This window comes from Electrophorus electricus, chromosome 8, assembly GCF_013358815.1.
Source record: "Electrophorus electricus isolate fEleEle1 chromosome 8, fEleEle1.pri, whole genome shotgun sequence".
Taxonomy (NCBI): domain Eukaryota; kingdom Metazoa; phylum Chordata; class Actinopteri; order Gymnotiformes; family Gymnotidae; genus Electrophorus; species Electrophorus electricus.
This window is the reverse complement of record NC_049542.1, coordinates 25,195,832-25,213,656: the sequence shown is the minus strand read 5'-3', so window position 1 is coordinate 25,213,656 and position 17,825 is coordinate 25,195,832. Positions and strand designations below refer to the sequence as shown.

The following is a 17,825-nucleotide window of genomic DNA, read 5'->3' as shown; positions in this document are numbered from 1 at the left end:
ATCTTGTATCAGTCCATATATAGCAATGTTCAGTGCAGTGGTGTATAAGCATTAAAAGAATAGCACTTCTCTTGTAAAAGGTTTAATTACCACACACACTTAAGTGAGGAGAATGATGGTTACAGTTGCAATAACTTGCATGCGTGCACACTGACACACGCACAGATGGATTTTTCCTGCATTCAGAAACATTGGCATCTGCTCCCATCTACCAAATTATAATTACAAGTTTACAGTTTATTACACGTCATAGTATTTCATTGGCTGTTCCTCATGTTACTACGTTATTAATTTAATTAACCATCAAGAAATAAAGAAACAAAGGACTACTTGAGAATTTTTCATTCAAAAGCTTCTGACTTCTAAGGATGTTGATATTAACTTGAAATTAGTCAGTGACTTGGAAACTAGTATGACAGGTGTTTTTATCGCATCTTGAATTACATATTGAATCACACTGACCACACATGTTTGCACACAAAAGAGAGTGAACATAATTCTGTTTCTGATGTCAAATGTTTTTCTCTTCCTTTAAACATGTCTGTTTTCATGCACCCACTAATACAATATGTTAATACTGTGAAGCCCTTGTGGGATCTTCTTTGGAATAGAAGAGTGTGTAAACTTGCCCAGTGGGTTTATGGGTCTTTTTAAAATATGTGGCAGTTGGACAGTGCACATGGCTGACCTCCAGTATGGACAATCACATAGCTGACCTCCAGTATGGACAATCACTGAAGAAAAGCGACAACGACATTTCTGTCCTGGTAAAGGTTCATTCTATGAGTAAATGGCAAAGCACTTTTGTAAGTCACTCTGGAGAAGAGCATCTGCCAAATGCTGTAAATGTAAAGGTAAAAGCACCTTTTCCAAATATTATCTCTGAAAAGATTAAAGAAAATTGCCCCCACTAATGGTCGGATATTGTGGAATGTCTAAAATAGGGATGAAGTTAAAGTTAAACATTGCTTTAAAATGTGTTTCCATCAGTTGACTCTCTCCCCTGATTTTCCTGCACTATATGGTGTTAAATTCACCCAGTGTAGACGCTCCATCGGAGTACAACAAATCCCATGATCCTCGCTTCCCTATGACGAGAAAAGTGGGAGGGACGCCTGTATTTTTTCCCCCATATTTTATTTACTATTTATTTATTTCATTTTTAAGGCAGAAATGGAGGACGATGGCGTCTTATATGTCATGAAGACCACACAGACGAATGCTTTCGAATTATAATATTACGGGAAATGCCATCTAATACGGAAACCAACTAAACCAGATTTACACAATAGAAATTAGAAGAACAATAGCCACGTTCGTCTAATCAGTTTTCTTCATTTTGATCGTTTTTGTGGATTTTTGACAATTTTTAAATTAAATACCTAAATTATTAATATGGGTATTTCATACCATTAAGTTATATTAAAAACCGTTTTGATGTTATAAAAATATTTGATTTTAAGAGCACGCTGAAAGACGTGGAGCTGGGTAAGGAGAGAGGGTCACAGAACACACTGAATGGCACGAAACACACTGTATTGCGCCTTGATAACTAGATAATTGTTATCTAGCCAGTCATTTGGCAACCACTAAAAGTCCTGGCAGCTGTAGTCGGCTATTTAAACATTGAAAGCCGACGAAGGTTTTCTTTTTTTTCTTTTTTTTTCTTTTTTTTTGGAACTCATGTAAACGTGCCAAGCACAGGGACAAGAAACGAAGGCAAGAAAAGGCTAGCCTTGCACAGTCAGGAGAAAGAAACAAGGAAGCAATCCTATTCCTGTCTCCACACAGCTAACGTAGTGCAAGCCAACATCACGGCGAGCTGGCTTTCTAATGCGCGACCAAGCAGTATGCGACTCGGCACTAAGAGGTGAGTAACATCCCGCACCGCGCTGATAATTTTCCTAAGAGGTTAATTTTAGTTTCGATGGCTGGTGGTTGGCTCTCTTCCACAATAAGTAACTGACTAGTTAGCTTGGTGGCTTTATGTAGTATTGTTTTTGAAAGCTAGCTGGCTAGCGAGGTAACGTTGAATGACTGTAGCTTGCCAGTATGAGACCCGAAGCACATCACCGCTGAGGAGCCTGTGTACCTTTATGGGGGGGGGGGGAAACAAAAAACTTAAAACGACATGATTATTGACGTTTTCTGATTACAGTAGATGCTAACATGCTGCGTGGTCCCCGGCTGGAAGGGAGCTAAGCTAGCTGGTAACCCCACTGTGTGGGTTTGCTTGCCAGGCGGTGTTGCGCATCATTTGTGGGGTGTGTGTGTGTGTGTGTGTGTGTGTGTGTGTGTGTGTGTGTGTGTGTGTGTGTGTGAACGTTAGCTAGTTAGCTTAGCACGCTAATACACGGACCTTATGCATTTCATGAGTTTCTGCGGATTACATAATATGCACATTCTCAGACATTACAGGCCGTGCTTTTTGTTACTGTCCAGTTATTCGTGTTTGTTGGTTTGGTAGCGATATGTCTGCATTTTCATAAAAACAAGATAGCTTAGTAGCCATCCACCTAACAGGCTAGTTGCACGGCTAACATTGTGTTAGCAAGTCCTGACTAGCTGGGTAGCTAACTGGTTATATGAACCCATGTTAGCTAGCTGGGTTTCAACGTTTCTAACCTTGATTTATCACATAACACATTTTAAATGTAATTAATCAGTGGATAGTATGTGGGGGTATGTATTAAATGAAAGTACTCGTCTTGTGAGAGTAAAATAATTGAAGATACCATGCTGTGCTTAAGTCATGCTTTGACAGTTAATAGCGCACGTATTTTTTTCACAGCAACTTCTTTAAAAGAGGCTCATTTGAGGTTAAAAACCATAACGAGTTATTTTTTATTTTGCTTTCTGATTCTACTGCCATCGTTAATCATGCAAACTGCATGACAGTGTGTCTAGATCCGCATTATCAATCTGTTTATCAGTAAGATTTGTGCCCTTATAGCATTTGTAACTAACCGCTCTCATATTTTCTGCATTTTGTTGGTCGCTGTTAAAAGAAAGCTATTTAGGGGAAAAAGCTGACCTTAGGTGACACTTATTGGCAGATGAACAGGTAAAGGACCAGCTGACCAGGCTTAAAATGAGCTAATTAACCGAAAATCATTTGTATTCTGTGTCTACTTGCTCTCTCTCTCTCTGTATTTTTTGCATTATGTTTTTAAACCCACAGTTAAGTTGTAGTCTATTTTCAGTGTAGTAGGTTTCTCCTTTGGTTGCCTATGGTTTAAATTGTTTCTGTTCTTCTTCCTCATTTCATTTCCGCCTCAAAATTAGTACTTTTTAGTGCTTATGGAAAACATACTTGTTTATAGTATAATTTTATATACCATACTGGCATATATATTTGTCAGTAAAACTTTATGGTTATTTCAGCTGTTTCATAACAGGTTAACCAGGCAGCAGTATTCTCAGATTTACCTCTATCCTAGGTATCATAATTGTCAACCAAGAATTTGACAATCAGTAAATGGAAATGCACAGAGAAGTCCTATTGTAGCACCATTTGCTTGCCTGTGTCACATTCTATTGCCACATCATACTGTTGCCAGTCAATTTACAAAATGTTTTATGATCACCATATGGCCTGCCTCTAACTTAACTGGCACAGCAAATGTAACGAATAAACAAAATTGTAGCCCTATACCAACTTTCAGAAATAACTAGCTAGATTTGGGAAGGAACAACAAAATTGCTGTTTAATTTTCTGCTCCATGACTCAGCTTTTTTATTTTTCAAATTGGTGGGCATGACATTTGTTCATTCATATTTGTTTATATAAATTACAGACAGAGGATTTGTTTGTCCTCATTTTGCAAATATTTTTGTCAGACTCAAGCAGGATGCCTGTGATCATCTGGCTGTACCTCTTGCATCAATGGTTAGTGTTCAGGTACCCGAAACCTCAGACCTTGACACCAGATTGCATTTAAGCAGTAACCTGAAGCAGTAGGATTTGGTCAGAGCCTTTAGCATCCTGAAATGACTCTACACTGGACCCTGCCTGACACTTGGCAGCACCCAGAGTAATCAAATCCTGTTTTTGTGGTGGCACCGGTGTTGAATGGTGAAGGCTGTCTCTGGTTTTTGAAGTGCTCACCGTGCAGATTGTTGTGTGACTTTAGGCACTCGGAGGAGAGCACTTATCCCCGCACCCTGCCCGTCAGCCTTGGAGCCTTTACATCATCCTGTATGCTGTGGGTTTCACATTCACTTTGATGTTGATTCAGGTGGAGGTACATTCAGGACCTGTCTGGTGAAAATTTGACTGAAGTTGCAGAGAAGTGTCAGTTGCCACAGTCTAGTGAACTTTCTGCACAGCTCAGCAAAAAAGTGCTGTCAGTCTCCAGGGCTCCTCCATTACCACCATTGCCATGATGTTACCCAAAATGGTGATGCAGTGACAACAGTCAGCCTGTCCAGAAGTGGCTACAGCATGAAAATGGTGCCTAAAGTTGGGCTGATGGAGCTAAATTTGGGCAGGCTGCCTCAACTTGGCTAATGTCAAACTCCACAAGCTGAAAGTCATCTCACCACAAGCTTTGGGAAAGCAGCATATAACAAACCACTGTTGACCAAGAACACAATTTTGTGAAATATGTAGTCTTTTTTTTTTTTTTGGGAGATGAATAGTACTATAATGTCAGAAATTGCACATCTTGAACTTGTAGAATTCATTGAATTTTTGAAGTTCAAATGGTCAAAATGCAGTAGTCAATCCAATACACAATCCCTTAGATTATCCTTACATGACTGCATAAATAAATTAGTTATATGAATAATTAATATTTTTAGTAATCACATATTTTTTATAGCATTGTGGACAAAGTGCATGTTTTGTTTCATTTAATTAAAATAACCCATTTTTCTTAGAGTGGCCTGTTGAATAGTCTCTGAGAGTGGGTGAGGTGCATCACCTGAGACGTACTGCAGAAAGCACCGGCTTTGGAGCATCTAAACACGGCCAGGCGGCTGCTGTTGGGATGAATGTGGCATTTTCTCTGAAGATAGGGAATTTACCTGAGAGAACAAGGGTGGCTGGCCCTAAGCTGAAACCAAATTATGGCTTTTCCTCACAGCAGCACAGTGATCACTCAGTATTGGAGCGCTTCCCATCTGCAGAAGCCTTACTGCAGAATGATCCTGTGGACCCTGCAGAGATGCTGTGGCATTTGGTTTGTAAAGTTCCACAGCTGAGGGGCCTCTGCAGGAGATACAAACAAGTTTCTTCACAGCGGTGTGAGGAGCTGATCAATAACTACAGGAAGTATTTCACCCCAGATATGTCAGCCACAGGTTACAGAATAACCCGTGGAGCAAAGAGAGAAATTGACATTGCACATAGTTCATGGGGTGCAGAGTTGCCTTATTAATAGCTTGATTTGTTAGGCATTCAAAAACCATGCATACATGCCATTAAAGACACACCAGCTTGTTTAGGTTCATGTATGCTGTATGAAGGTTGGAGCCAAACTCTGCTGTGTGGAAGTGTTCCAGGAGCAGGGCCCAGTGTGTGCACACATGCATATTGGTATCCATCAGCTGCACCCTCGTGTGTGTCCTCAGCCATCTGCTGTTGTAAGTGTTCGTTTCTGGAGAAAACTCGACATTTGTCTGGAGTGCGTCTGCTATACTGTGACATCTGCACTGACGTCTGCCCACAGATCTGATGCAAGCTTGACCAACCCCCACCGCCCTAGATGGACTATGTGGGCCACTCAGGTTCCTTTCACCAGCAGTGCTTCCACACCTGTGTTTTAACACCTATGGCTGAAATTTGGGCAGCCTTCTCATATAGGGCACATCCTGAGGCCAGGTGCTGCCATGGGCTCACCAACAAGCTCACGCTTTACTCTGGCAGTGTCTCAGTCAGCCAGCTGGCTTTCAGCGGTGGTCGTTCGAGTTCCATGTAACCTCTGTTTGAAGTCACCACTAGAGTCATGGGAACAGTTTGTGAATGGTATCTGGTTTTCCTTGTGGTGTGGGTCTGCCATGTGATCCATCTTGTGGTATGGTGTTCAACTATGCCTCTTCACGTTTCGCTGTGGCTCTGGTTGGCCTCAGACTCGACGTTCAATCCATCAGCCCTGCTTTGATCAGGGTGGGATAGTTTTTACACCATAGCTCTTCAGTTTGAAATAAGATGAGCTGTGACAACTGAAATTTCTTGATGCAAAGGTTGAGAGTGCTTCCTCTTTTAACTATATACTCATATTTATCATGTTCACAGCAGCAATAGTGCACAGACAGTATATAACGGTTAGGTTTAGATTTTTGGGTTGAGGGCAACAATAGAGTTAACCTTTCATAAACTCTAATATAGTGCTGGTTATTAGTTATGTATCTAGAAACCTGTGGGCCACTACATTAAAGTTCATTGAAATAGTCTTGTAGTCTTGGTCTATTTGGAGCCTGTGCTACAAGCTCTTTCTTTAGTGGCTTCTCACTGACCAGCTTGTGTGCATGTGTGTCTCCTAGTTGAATGCAGAGGGGATGTCTGGCAGTAAGGCTCTGGGAGGGGCCCGGCGGCGGCGCACCCGCTGCCGACGCTGTCAGGCCTGCATGCGCACTGAGTGTGGAGAGTGCCACTTCTGTAAGGACATGAAGAAATTTGGAGGCCCGGGCCGTATGAAGCAGTCCTGCCTGCTCCGACAGTGCACAGCGGTGAGGACACACTCGTGCACACACACAAAGCTGACTTGTTCATTCTTAGTGTTGATTTTCTAAATCTTACACTGTCTTAGACATCTCATATTAAAAGGTGATTGATCTCTGATCTCTGGTTCTGCTGTAACAAATATTACATTTACTGTGCACAGGCTGATGTGATTGTCCCGCACAACTCAAGCTGCTTTCACAGGGTGCCAAAATGTGGTGATGCAGGATATTTGGGGATGTTTTAGCTGCAGAAATTGCTGTTAATTGAATTTAGTGCTTTTTAAATTTGTGATGTGTCTGGAGTTGAAACGCTTCAGCTCACACTGCAGACATCCTATAGATCCTACAGATGTCCTGTGCTGATTCTCTTGAGCATGAGTGTAGTCCTAATATAAGCACTCACCTCAGTACCTGTGAGTGTGAAGATTAATGGATTTTATTTTGAACGGGTGCAGGGGAAAGATCCTCTAGCCATAACTGCATCCCTTTTACACAAGTGTAGTTTTCTCCATGTGGTGCTTCCTTCCTGGTTCGACGTGATTTGCCACCTGCAGCCCAGATCCAGAGCCATCTGCTCTAGTAATGAGCACCGGTGTCACTCAGTAAAAGACTGGACTGTTATTGGGCATACACACTAGTTGATAGACCAGCAAATGAGTTTTCAGATACTAAGTCTCTTTTCTTTCCCTCTCTCTGTGCGTGTGTGTGTGTGTGTGTGTGTGTGTGTGTGTGTGTGTGTAGCCTGTGCTTCCTCATACGGCCGTGTGTTTTGCGTGTGGAGAGGCAGGGAAGGAGGACACAGTGGAGTCAGAGGAAGAGAAGTTCAGCCTCTCTCTGATGGAGTGCACCATCTGCAACGAGATCATCCACCCCAGCTGCCTTAAGGTGTGTGTTTTAAGTGGCTAACTTGCTGCTGAAATAAAAAGATACGTTAGTCTGAATGCTAGGCTGAAAATTCGCCAATAATTACAAATATCTCTTCACCAGGATTTTTTTTCTTTCCTCAATCTAGGTAGAGCTGTTTTGTGGGGTTTTTTTCCTCTTTCCCCTCCTGATCAAAACGTGTATTTCTGGTTTTCAGTTCAAGGGGCACTAGTCACATGCAGCAGTGACCAGATGAAAGCTCTTACATAAATGGTCAAAAAGGAAAAACCTTTTCATATAATAATCATTGCAAGCTTCTGGGATTTTGTTTTGTACTTTGCTGGTGTGTTTTTATTTCCCACTGCACAGCAAAGTGAGATTAAAGGACTGTGTGAGAGTCTGATGTTCACACCAGTGACCGTCTCTCTGCAGATGGGTAAGGCGGAAGGCATCATCAATGACGAGATCCCCAATTGCTGGGAATGTCCCAAGTGTCACAAAGAGGGCAAGACGAGCAAGGTGAGACAGGAATCATGAGGCCCAGCAGCTCAGTATCTTACCTGGTCTCCCATGAATTAACACACACACATGCACAACATTTTCTGCTGCACGGTTAGATCTGATCTGATGTCATATTCACTACCATATAAAAGGCGAAGTGTGATCTAGGTAAGTACTACTTAGCTTGATGGGCTCTGTGTGTCACTCTGCAATGCATGTGGAGAGCACTGCAACGTGGAGTGCTTAAAAGTGGAACCCAGACGAGCTGTCAGAATGCTGTGAATAGCCTTCTCTAATGATCCGCGTATTCTTCATGTTCGGTTCTCACTCAGAGGCACCAGCATGCATATAATTGAAGCTTGTTATTGGAACCTCAAGCACTCGGCCTAATGAAGGTTTTAAAAAAACAAAACAATGGGACCCAGATGCCACCAGTTAGCATGATGGTGCTACCAGTTTGCATGATGTTTGCTGTGATTTGTTAGCAGCATTCTTGTTTTTGATGGAACAATTTTCTCAAGATGTCTGCTAAGTGTGTATTTATTTGTGGCTCTAATCCATCAAAGAACCGCCTGCTGTTTCTTGCTCATATTACATGACCATGAGACAACTGGCCGTGTTTGTGAACTTTCCCATGTGGTATTAAATCTCTTTGGCAGGACGGTGACGGTTTGGGAAAGAGACGGTTGGACAACGGCGAGGTGGGACGGTGGAAGCTCACGGACGACCCGCCGCCCAGCAAGAAGAAGCCACCTTCCATTGATGACCCACGGCAAGATGGGCACAGACGCAAGAAGGAGAAGGAGCTGCCGCAGGACAGCGCCACCAAGAAGAAGGTTGGCACAGCCAAAAAGAGGCTTCACCAATGCATAGGTGTTATAAGGTGTTAGAGGGGCAAATCATAAGTTTTGAATGAATCATCTTAGGTAATGCGATCGGATTCTAAACAGGAAATGGGTGATGCTTCTCACTGAAATGATTTGTATCTTTGTTGTTTGGGTCTCTACAGATGAAAGGTGCTCGTGAAAAGCATCTGAAAAAGGTACGACTAATACAGCATTGTCTAATGTTGGGATCAGACTACACAATTTTTAATTTTTTCTCCCCATGGACAACAAATTTCCCTTATCTGGAATGAGGAAGAGGCCTTGTAGTGTGACATAATGGAATGTGGTGTCTAGGACACCTGTGGACACCCTCACAGAATGTCTAACTTGTTAGACATTTTTGCACTTTCCTGCCTAGTTTGTCAACTCATATGACAAGAGCCTTAATGTTGACCAATAAGATGCCTGTCACACACATGTAAACATGGTGAAGAGAAAGAGGACTGCTGGTGATCCTGTTGATTTCAGAGATTATGAAACCTGATCTTGAAATGTATCTTTGTATCTTTTTTTTTTTTTTATTAGAATATACCCAAAACCCCAATTTTTTTTTTTTTCCCCTCTTAAGACCTTCTGTTTAGATACAGTGAACCTGGTAGCTAGCTACATTTTATATCATGTTCTTGACATGTTTAAAAAAAAAAAAAGTGTTTTTTTTACATCCCATCATCACCTCCCATAGTGCTTCTGTAGCCATCATCAATAATTTCTCAACTTCTTGAAATCCTCACACCACCTCTTGTCCTACAAACTCGCATAAGGATATTATTCATCACTGGGTGGCATCAACCAGTGGACATCATTTAGTGTTGCCAGTCTCCAAGACACAGCAATAATTTATGCCACTGTAATGCCTAGTCTGACACAGTGACCATGTAAGACAAAAATATCATGTTGTCTACTGGTATAAGTAAATTAGTGAATTCTAGCATGTGGGTTAATGGTTCCATTTGTAAACTTTTTTTGTTTGTTTGTTTACCTAGAAGCAGAAGCCTAACTCTTCAGACTCAACCGAGACAAATGGGCCCAATGCATCAGGTGGGGGCCCGGGCTCAGGTGGGGGCCTGGGCTCAGGTGGAGGCCCCATGGCAGTACAACCTCCAACCTCTGCCTCTAGTCAAGACCAACGCTCGCACCACCGGGAGAAACTCGAGCGCTTCAAGCGCATGTGCCAGCTCTTGGAGCGTGCCCGCGACTCTTCCTCCTCCTCTTCCTCCAGCTCGGAGTCGGACTCTGACTCGGACTCTGAATCAGGCTCACCGGCGGCTGCGGCAGCATCCGAGCCTTCATCCCCAGCAACGGCGTACAGCACCAGCAGCGTCCGCGATCGTGAACGTGAACGCAACCGGCGTCTGGCCGAGCTTGGCTTCAGCGCCAGTGATGACTCTGAAGGTGATGGGGCAGTGGGGGAGCAGGAGCGGGAGGCACCCGAGGACCCGCAGCAACGTCGCAGGAGTGACAGCACCCCCCGTGGACGGAAGGCAGCTATGGCAACAGAGGCAGAAGACGAGGACGGGCCAGGGGAGAGGGGCAGGAAGCCAGCGCCGCTGCCCCCGCCTTCACCGCTGTCCTCTACCCAGCAGCAGCTTCCAGCTGGCCACACCCACCAGCCGGCCCACGAGAGCGTGCCCAAGCGCAGCAATGGGCAGGAGGCACGGAATGGGCGGACCAGGGCTGGCGGGCGTGAAACGCAGGAGAAGGAGAACGCTAACAGCAGCGGTGTCACCAACAACCGCCACGCAGCTGGGAAGGCTGGCCGTGCAGGGAAGATCCGACCTGGATCAAGATCCATGGGGCCATCCAGCAGGAGTGGTCCTCCGGCCACGGGCACAACCAATGGGGGTGGTGGTGCATTGCTGCCCAACCCGGCCAGCGGCTTGCCCACATCCTGCCCATCACGCCTGGCAGCTGCACAACTGGTGAAGCGGGGCCCGGCGGCTGTGCCCTCTCCACCCAGACCTGTGCAGATGGAGCGGCACCTGGTGCGTCCCCCACCTGCCTGCCCCGAGCCCCACTGCTTGCCACTCGACAGTGGCGCCTCCCACGTCCTGCCTCGTGACGTCTGGCTGCGCGTCTTTCAGCATCTCAACCAGCGGCAGCTGTGCGTGTGCATGCGTGTCTGCCGGACCTGGAGTCGATGGTGAGCAGGTGGCGTGGCGAATAGCAGGACGTTACGTGTGTGAGAAGCAGTGAAATGTGGAAGAGCATTGAAAGTAGTATGCAGTTGAATTCTTCTTAAATCCATTTAATATTATATTATACATATAATATTATACCTGCTGTCTCAGTATGATCATTGTCTGCCTCCTTAATATGGAAGTCAGTCACATTCTTATTCAGGATTGTGAGGTTCCAGGTTTGGAAAGAATGTGAATGGTATATCAGTTTTGTAAAGCCCTTGACAAATCTACTTGGATTGGTTACTTTATTCCTCACAATGCCTCTGTCTGGTCTCAGGTGCTGCGATAAGAGATTGTGGACTCAGATTGACTTGAGTCGTCAGAGGTCTATCACCCCTCCAATGCTTAGTGGTATAATCCGTCGACAGCCTGTCTCTCTCAATCTGGGCTATACCAATATCTCTAAGAAACAGCTTATGTGGCTCATCAATCGCTTACAAGGTAGGTTATGCTCTTGCCTATCTTGACCTGAACAGATTCTTTGTTGGCAGGCAGGATTATTTTTCATGCCTTTTGAAATAACCTAAGAGTTAAAACTAAAACTTGCCAGCTATGTCCACACAGCAGGGAAGAGTGGCCCAAAGCCAATCATTTGAATGGCAATGTGAACAGCAAAAAGCATGATGAATCTGACCTTTTCAATTCCGGTAGATTTCGGCCACTTGCACATGTGGAATTCTGAAGTCAATACGCTGCAATGCAACTCGGATTAATGCAATATTTATGTCAATCCAATGTAACATTTGTCATAATTTAGTGCTGCTGGGAAGCAAAGATGGATGATGGAAGTGAGGGAGGGTTTCAGTGGTGGGATAGTGAATTAGCAGACCTCATACACATTCAAATGAATTAGCTGCCGTGATTCCATAGAGACCCATCATTTACAATCTTGGCTCTCTTTCTCTTTCTCACTCATGATGATTTGTTTCCAAATTTGCAGCCAGCCTCCACTGCAGATTAACATGAGCAGTATCATTTAAGATGGCTTCATTTTAGAGTTGCAGCTCTAGATGTGCCACATCTGTGGACATTGGTGCAGATTCTTTTTTTTATACACCCTACTCTCTCTCCTCTTCCTCGCTGTCCCTCTCTCCCAGGTCTGCTGGAGTTGAATCTCTCTGGCTGCCCCTGGTTGTCCGTATCGGCGCTGTGCCAGACCGTCTGTCCATGTCTTCGTATGCTGGACCTCAGCCGTGTTGAAGACCTCAAAGATTCACACCTGAAAGAGCTGCTGGCCCCTCCCACAACTGACACACGCACAGGTCTCTCCTATACACCGCACCAGTGGTTCCTGAGCTTCACATGAATCATGTACAGCCTTTACCCTTTCAGACTAGTGAAACCATAATGTTGAGGACAAGGGCTTACATGTTTTATAGCAGTTACATTTGGCTGAAAAACAAAATTGGAGGGGTTGTTAGTCGAATGATCATTGTACGCTTACTTGACAACTCTACAACTTTATTATATATGTAGAGTTGTCAAGTGAACCTTGGGTTGAATCAAGATCTGAAGAATTAGGAACTGTAGATCAGGAAAAGATTTGACCCATTAATCTCTGTTAGGATGGCTGGACTTCTCAGCCATCCCTCGCTTCCACAACCAATGGGGAATGAATGGTAATTAAGCTTGAGCAGAGTCAGATTGATATTGTATTTCTGAACTCATGCCAAGTAACAGAATAACCAGTAGTTAATCCTGTTGCATACATTTTGATTATTAAAAAAGTTTCCTATAGGGAAATGGACAGTATGATTTAAAATATTATGCTTGAAAAAAATAAGGATGCACTTGTGAGAACAAGTTTACAAACTCTTAGTATTGATTGAGTATTGCATAAATGGCTGATCATAAGTTTGAATAAAAAACATATTTCCTAGAGTGCCTTTACTGAACAAATGGTTTAAGCACTGAAGTATGTGAACCCTTATATTTAGTAAGTTTTGGATTTCTTTATATAGAGATGTTTCAGTTTATGTGTAGTTTTTGGGATGCCTGAGCCTGCTTCAAATTACTCTACATCATCTCAGTGGGACTGAGGTCAGCAATCTGACTAGGCCTTTCAAAATGTGGAATTTTATTTTTTGTCATTCTGTAGTTGATTTGCATTTGAGATTGTTGTTTTGTGGCATGTTCCATCTTATTTTGGGTTTCTGATTACAGACAGATGCCTGGACACTACTGGAGAATTTGATGATGAAACTTTGAATTCTCTCCAATTATAACACCATGTGCATTTCCCAAAAAGATTGACTTTGGTTTCATCTGTGCAGTGGAATATTTGTCCACTAGTGCTGTGCAACATCTGTGAAGCATAGCAAAATTTAGGCAGGCAGAAATGTTTGTTGCCGAATAGTGGTAAGCTCCTCCATCACTTTTGTTTGGTGGGGTGTTTTTTTGTTTTTTTTTTTTACATTTAATTTTTATTTTTTTGGAACACTCATGAACACACGTTCTCAAGAAACGAGCGATGCCTGTTCACAGCCACTCTAATCCTGGCACTTTCTGGAGGTTCCTGTGGTATCTCTTGAATCCCTGCAGGCTGTTCAAACCTAGTGAGAGTAGGAGTGGTACTGCTTCTCCGTTTATGAAATGTCTGGCTGCAGACTGATGAGAGCTCAAGTCTGGACATATTTCAGTAGCCATTTCTAGCCTTAACAGTTACAACAGCTTTTCATTTGAGGTCCATTTGAAATAGTTCTCGAACAGAATTCTGATGTGAGGCAGAAGCCAAGCAAAAGCCAATCAAAAAATTGTTGAACAGTGATGCTTGTATATGTAAACCATTTGCTTAGTAAAGATATGACGATGTAAATGTGTGTATTAGTTGATAAATAACTCTTAACAAACATTTAGACTTTATATGGCTTTATATAGTGAAGTCCAGTAATATGGTAGGCAGCTTTTAAATATTAGTCATGTTACTGTTGTTTGTACGTCTCCCATGGCTGAGCAGGTTCTTTTCTGATTTTGTACCCCTGCAGGAGAGAACCGAGGGGGGCGTTTCCAGAATGTCAGCGAGCTGCGGTTGGCTGGCCTGGAGGTGACGGATGCTGCATCCCGGCTGCTTGTTCGCTACCTGCCTCACCTGACCAAGCTGGACCTCAGTCAGTGTGGCCAGATCACAGACCAGACCATACATACACTGACCTCCCCAATCTCGCCACTGAGAGAGAGCCTCACGCACGTCAACCTGGCAGGTAGGCTCCAGACGCACCACCATGCCTCGCTACGATGGGGCGCACTGTGTTCGTTTCTGTGGCATGTCCGCGTAGCCTCATGACTATGCTGTGCACTACTTTTAATTTGAGATTTGAAATATTTGCTTTCTATCTGTTTAAGCAGTTTAGCAGTGCTGTTCATTCACCAGAACTGTGTGTGTGTATCAGGCTGTTTGAAGGTGACGGAGCAGTGTCTGCCCATGCTGCGGCGCTGCCTGTCTCTGCGAAGCGTGGACCTGCGCTCCTGTGGCCTCCTGTCCCCTGAAGCCTGCCAGCTCCACTCCTTTCCCTCTCCAGATGACAGACTGCTGCTGAAGAACAGCTAAGGCCCCCCGGCCACCACACTACAGGAGCTGGGAGAGCCCCGCACTGCAGTGGAGGGACCCATGTACACGAAGGGCCGCAGTCATACCACCGTTTAACTGCAGTTTTTTTTTTTTTTTCCTCCCTGGATCAACTATTTGTGAATGGACTTAAGGACATAAGAAACAAAAACAACAAGCATGTACATATTCCGTATCAGTGGTGTGTGTGTGTGCGCGTGTGTGGGGATGGATGTGTATATAAATGTGCTTTACTGTAAAATAATCTGATCGTCTGCTCAGCAGCCCACCCCAGCCTCCAGTCTGTGCTGACACACCCCCCTTCCCCTACCCCTGGCCAGCATCCACTCACCTTGGCTCACCTGCATGCAGGTAGGCCCCCAGGGGTCCTACGGAGAAGCTGGCTCTGCTCTCTGGCATATTTGCACTACGCAGTGGGTGGCCCCCCAGTGTACGCGCAGGACTGCAAAGAATGTATCCACCGCTGGAAAGCTTCTTCCAAAACCAAACCACAGTCACAGACTGATGCCACCAGGTTGGGCTGGTGTGTGTGTGTGTGTGTGTGTGTGCGCGCGTGTGCGTGTGTGTACGCGCGTAAGAAATTCTGTGTGCAAGATGTAAACAGTGTTAATGTATCTATTTCCAAGTGGGGGTGGGAGGCCCATTGTCTTGTCTCTCTGACAGGTCATCGCCAAACAGTAGCCTGAGCCTGAGGGGGTGGAGTAATTTTTGGGTGGGATTAGCCGCTTTCTCCCTAAGACTGAGGGGGTGGAGATATTTTTTGGGTGGGGTTAACCCCTTTCTCCTTGAGCCTAAGGGGGTGTGTGTATGTGCGTGCGTGCATGTCAGAGGGTGGTGTGGGGGCTGTTATCCCCTCTCTCCAGCCTCTGACTGTCTTTGCCATTCACATTACTCCTGCTTTCCAGCTGCCATCTTTAGCCCCGCCCCTCTTTTCTTTATCCTCCCTCCCCTGCTACCGCTGCCCCTTGTGGTATGTGTGTGTGCGCGCGTGTGCTGTCTGTATGTTTCCTTCTGTGCGTGCAGCACAGGAGGTATGTGTGGAACCGCCCTGTTGGACTGCTTGGCTTTTCCCCACCCTGAACCGCTACAGTACTGTACCACAGTATCGCCAGTCCAGTGCCACACACATGCAACCAAGCTTTGCCAAGACTACTTAACTATACTCTGTTCTCCCACACGGCATTATAACCCAGCCAGTCAGGGCAGAGCAACACTCAGACAGCCAAGGCGGGGATGTAAACAGGCATGTAAACAAAGGACCTTCCTGGCTCTGCCCACTGCTGCTTCTTTTTTTTTTTTTTTACCACCACCACACTGAGAAGAAACGCCTGCGTCTGACCCAGGTGAGCCAGCGTCCGCATCGGCTGCCGGGGGAAGCGTGTTATGTGCACCGTGTTCCAGTTTGTGCTCCACCTTGCCCGTTTTCAGGATTTACAAAATGTTTTCTTTGAATGGTCGTGTTGGGGCAGGTACTCGAAGCTGCTAACCCTCTGAACTAAAATCCCCACATCACATTGAGTCTCAGTCCAGCACTCCTGAATCATTTCTCTCTCTTTATCTGGCCAGTGCAGGGGAAGAAGTTCTACAGCTGACGGTCTCCCAAAAACGCAGAGCTGCTCAAATGGCCCCCGCAGCATACAAGCTGACTGAGATGTTTGGTTGCACTGTTCCAAAGCCTGTTCAGCATTGTTGCAGACACATGCTCACTTAATGGAAAAAGGGAGGTCAGCATTCAGACATCTGTTCTTTTAGCTGCTCATATGCCACCTGGTTAGTCCTTAATTTGATTTTAAATGTCTTAAAGTTTCTTTAAGCCCATTGTGACAAGTATTTGGAAATTTTTACAGCCATGACAAAAGAATTTGACTGTTAGAGGTAAAGGAGGATTTCCTTGGCCCAAGCAGTCTGGAGAGAGCCGAAGGTTATAACACCAATTTGCATAAAAGATTCAACAGTGTTTGAAGGGCTTCCTTTTTTGTTATCATTTGTTTTTTTTTTTAATATCTGATTTGCCAAATGCCACTGCGTTGACTTTGAGATCCAGCTGGCACTGATGACCCAGTGTCTGGAGCCAGATATGCTGTCTATAGATCCCAAACAAGCAGGCACAGGGTGAGTTCAGGTCTTTTGGTGAATCCTGATGGCTCAGGCATTGGTTTGCCATGGCGTGTGTTTGAGTTGGTGGAGGGAGTCGTGTCATTCGTTGTCTGGGCTGTCAGGTGTGTCCCAAGGCCCAGGGCTGTGATGAATGCCCTCAAAGAGCTGAGCCACGTGTCGGGGCGTGGGGATGAATGACACATCTTGCTAGCCAAGCTGATGCCTATCTAGATCTCCCATTGGCTGGCACTGCAGAACATAGTGCTGCATTCTCTTACACGATTCAGCAACTTCCTTTCTGAAGGACTTTGTTTAGGTCAATCATGCAACACTCTCTTGAAAGGGAACAGCTTAAAAAAAAAAAGCATGTGGTGGGGGGGTGAGGGGGTATGCACTGTTGGCTCTTAAAGCTCCTGTCCCTAGCAGTGGCATTTAATTTGAGTTAATGGTCGAACCAAATATTGTGACGATCGTTATAAACCTCTTTAGACTCCATGATTGAGCATGGATGTCTTGCCGCTGTTTGGTCATATTTTTCAGGTCAGGGTCTCTGAGATGAGACATTTGAACACCCATTTGAAATTCATGCACAATACACTATTTTTGCATATCAAGTATTGAGCCATCTGGTATCAGCATGTCAGGAGAAAATTTAAATTGGAACTGAACTGTCCTTCCACAATATCAAGTTTGTAATTGTGTATTGAATACAATGCCAGGTTTTGGCTACCCTCAGCCTGGCTGTAATCATCTTCCTCTATATGCCGAACATTGTCTGAACCACACTGTAAGGCACAGGGTTGGACTAATATGATCTATTGCCAAATTCCTGTTTTCTTTGTTCAGGGGCATTTTTATCCATTTATTTCCTTTTCTTTGTTTTCTCATTCTTTTTTTCCATTGTTTCGATCAAAGTGAGGACAAAAAAAATGAGAAAAAAGAAAAACCTCATGGCAGCTACTTTAAGAGTGACTACTGTAAAATGACTAACTAAAATAAAGACAATGGGGTTTGTTTTTATTTGTTCTAGTTTTTCCTTGCTCTCCATGTGTATATAGCTAACTG

General features: G+C 44.5%; 1 protein-coding gene across 2 annotated transcripts; it reads left to right on the top strand.

Annotated features, from left to right (window-relative positions):
* The first annotated feature begins 1,182 nt into the window (after positions 1-1,182).
* On the top strand, positions 1,183-17,780 carry zgc:158376 (zf-CXXC and PHD_FXL19 domain-containing protein). Of its 2 annotated transcripts, XM_027016085.2 has the most exons (11): positions 1,183-1,870; positions 6,487-6,672; positions 7,408-7,551; positions 7,963-8,049; positions 8,691-8,867; positions 9,041-9,073; positions 9,902-11,058; positions 11,376-11,539; positions 12,196-12,360; positions 14,083-14,298; positions 14,488-17,780. In XM_027016085.2, exons 2-11 carry the CDS (start codon positions 6,502-6,504, stop codon positions 14,643-14,645), a joined length of 2,472 nt encoding a protein of 823 aa, XP_026871886.2. In that variant the 5' UTR covers positions 1,183-1,870; positions 6,487-6,501; the 3' UTR covers positions 14,646-17,780. The 2 variants fall into 2 exon arrangements, with proteins under 2 accessions (XP_026871886.2, XP_026871887.2); XM_027016086.2 differs by lacking the exon at positions 6,487-6,672.
* Positions 17,781-17,825: the final 45 nt, after the last annotated feature.

Excerpts from the sequence above, each read along its gene's own strand:
- zgc:158376 (XM_027016085.2), top strand. The coding sequence starts at position 6,502 with ATGTCTGGCAGTAAGGCTCTGGGAGGGGCCCGGCGGCGGCGCACCCGC. Across the intron at positions 8,050-8,690 it reads AAGAGGGCAAGACGAGCAAG|GACGGTGACGGTTTGGGAAA; the intron begins GTGAGACAGGAA and ends TCTCTTTGGCAG. Across the intron at positions 12,361-14,082 it reads CACAACTGACACACGCACAG|GAGAGAACCGAGGGGGGCGT; the intron begins GTCTCTCCTATA and ends GTACCCCTGCAG.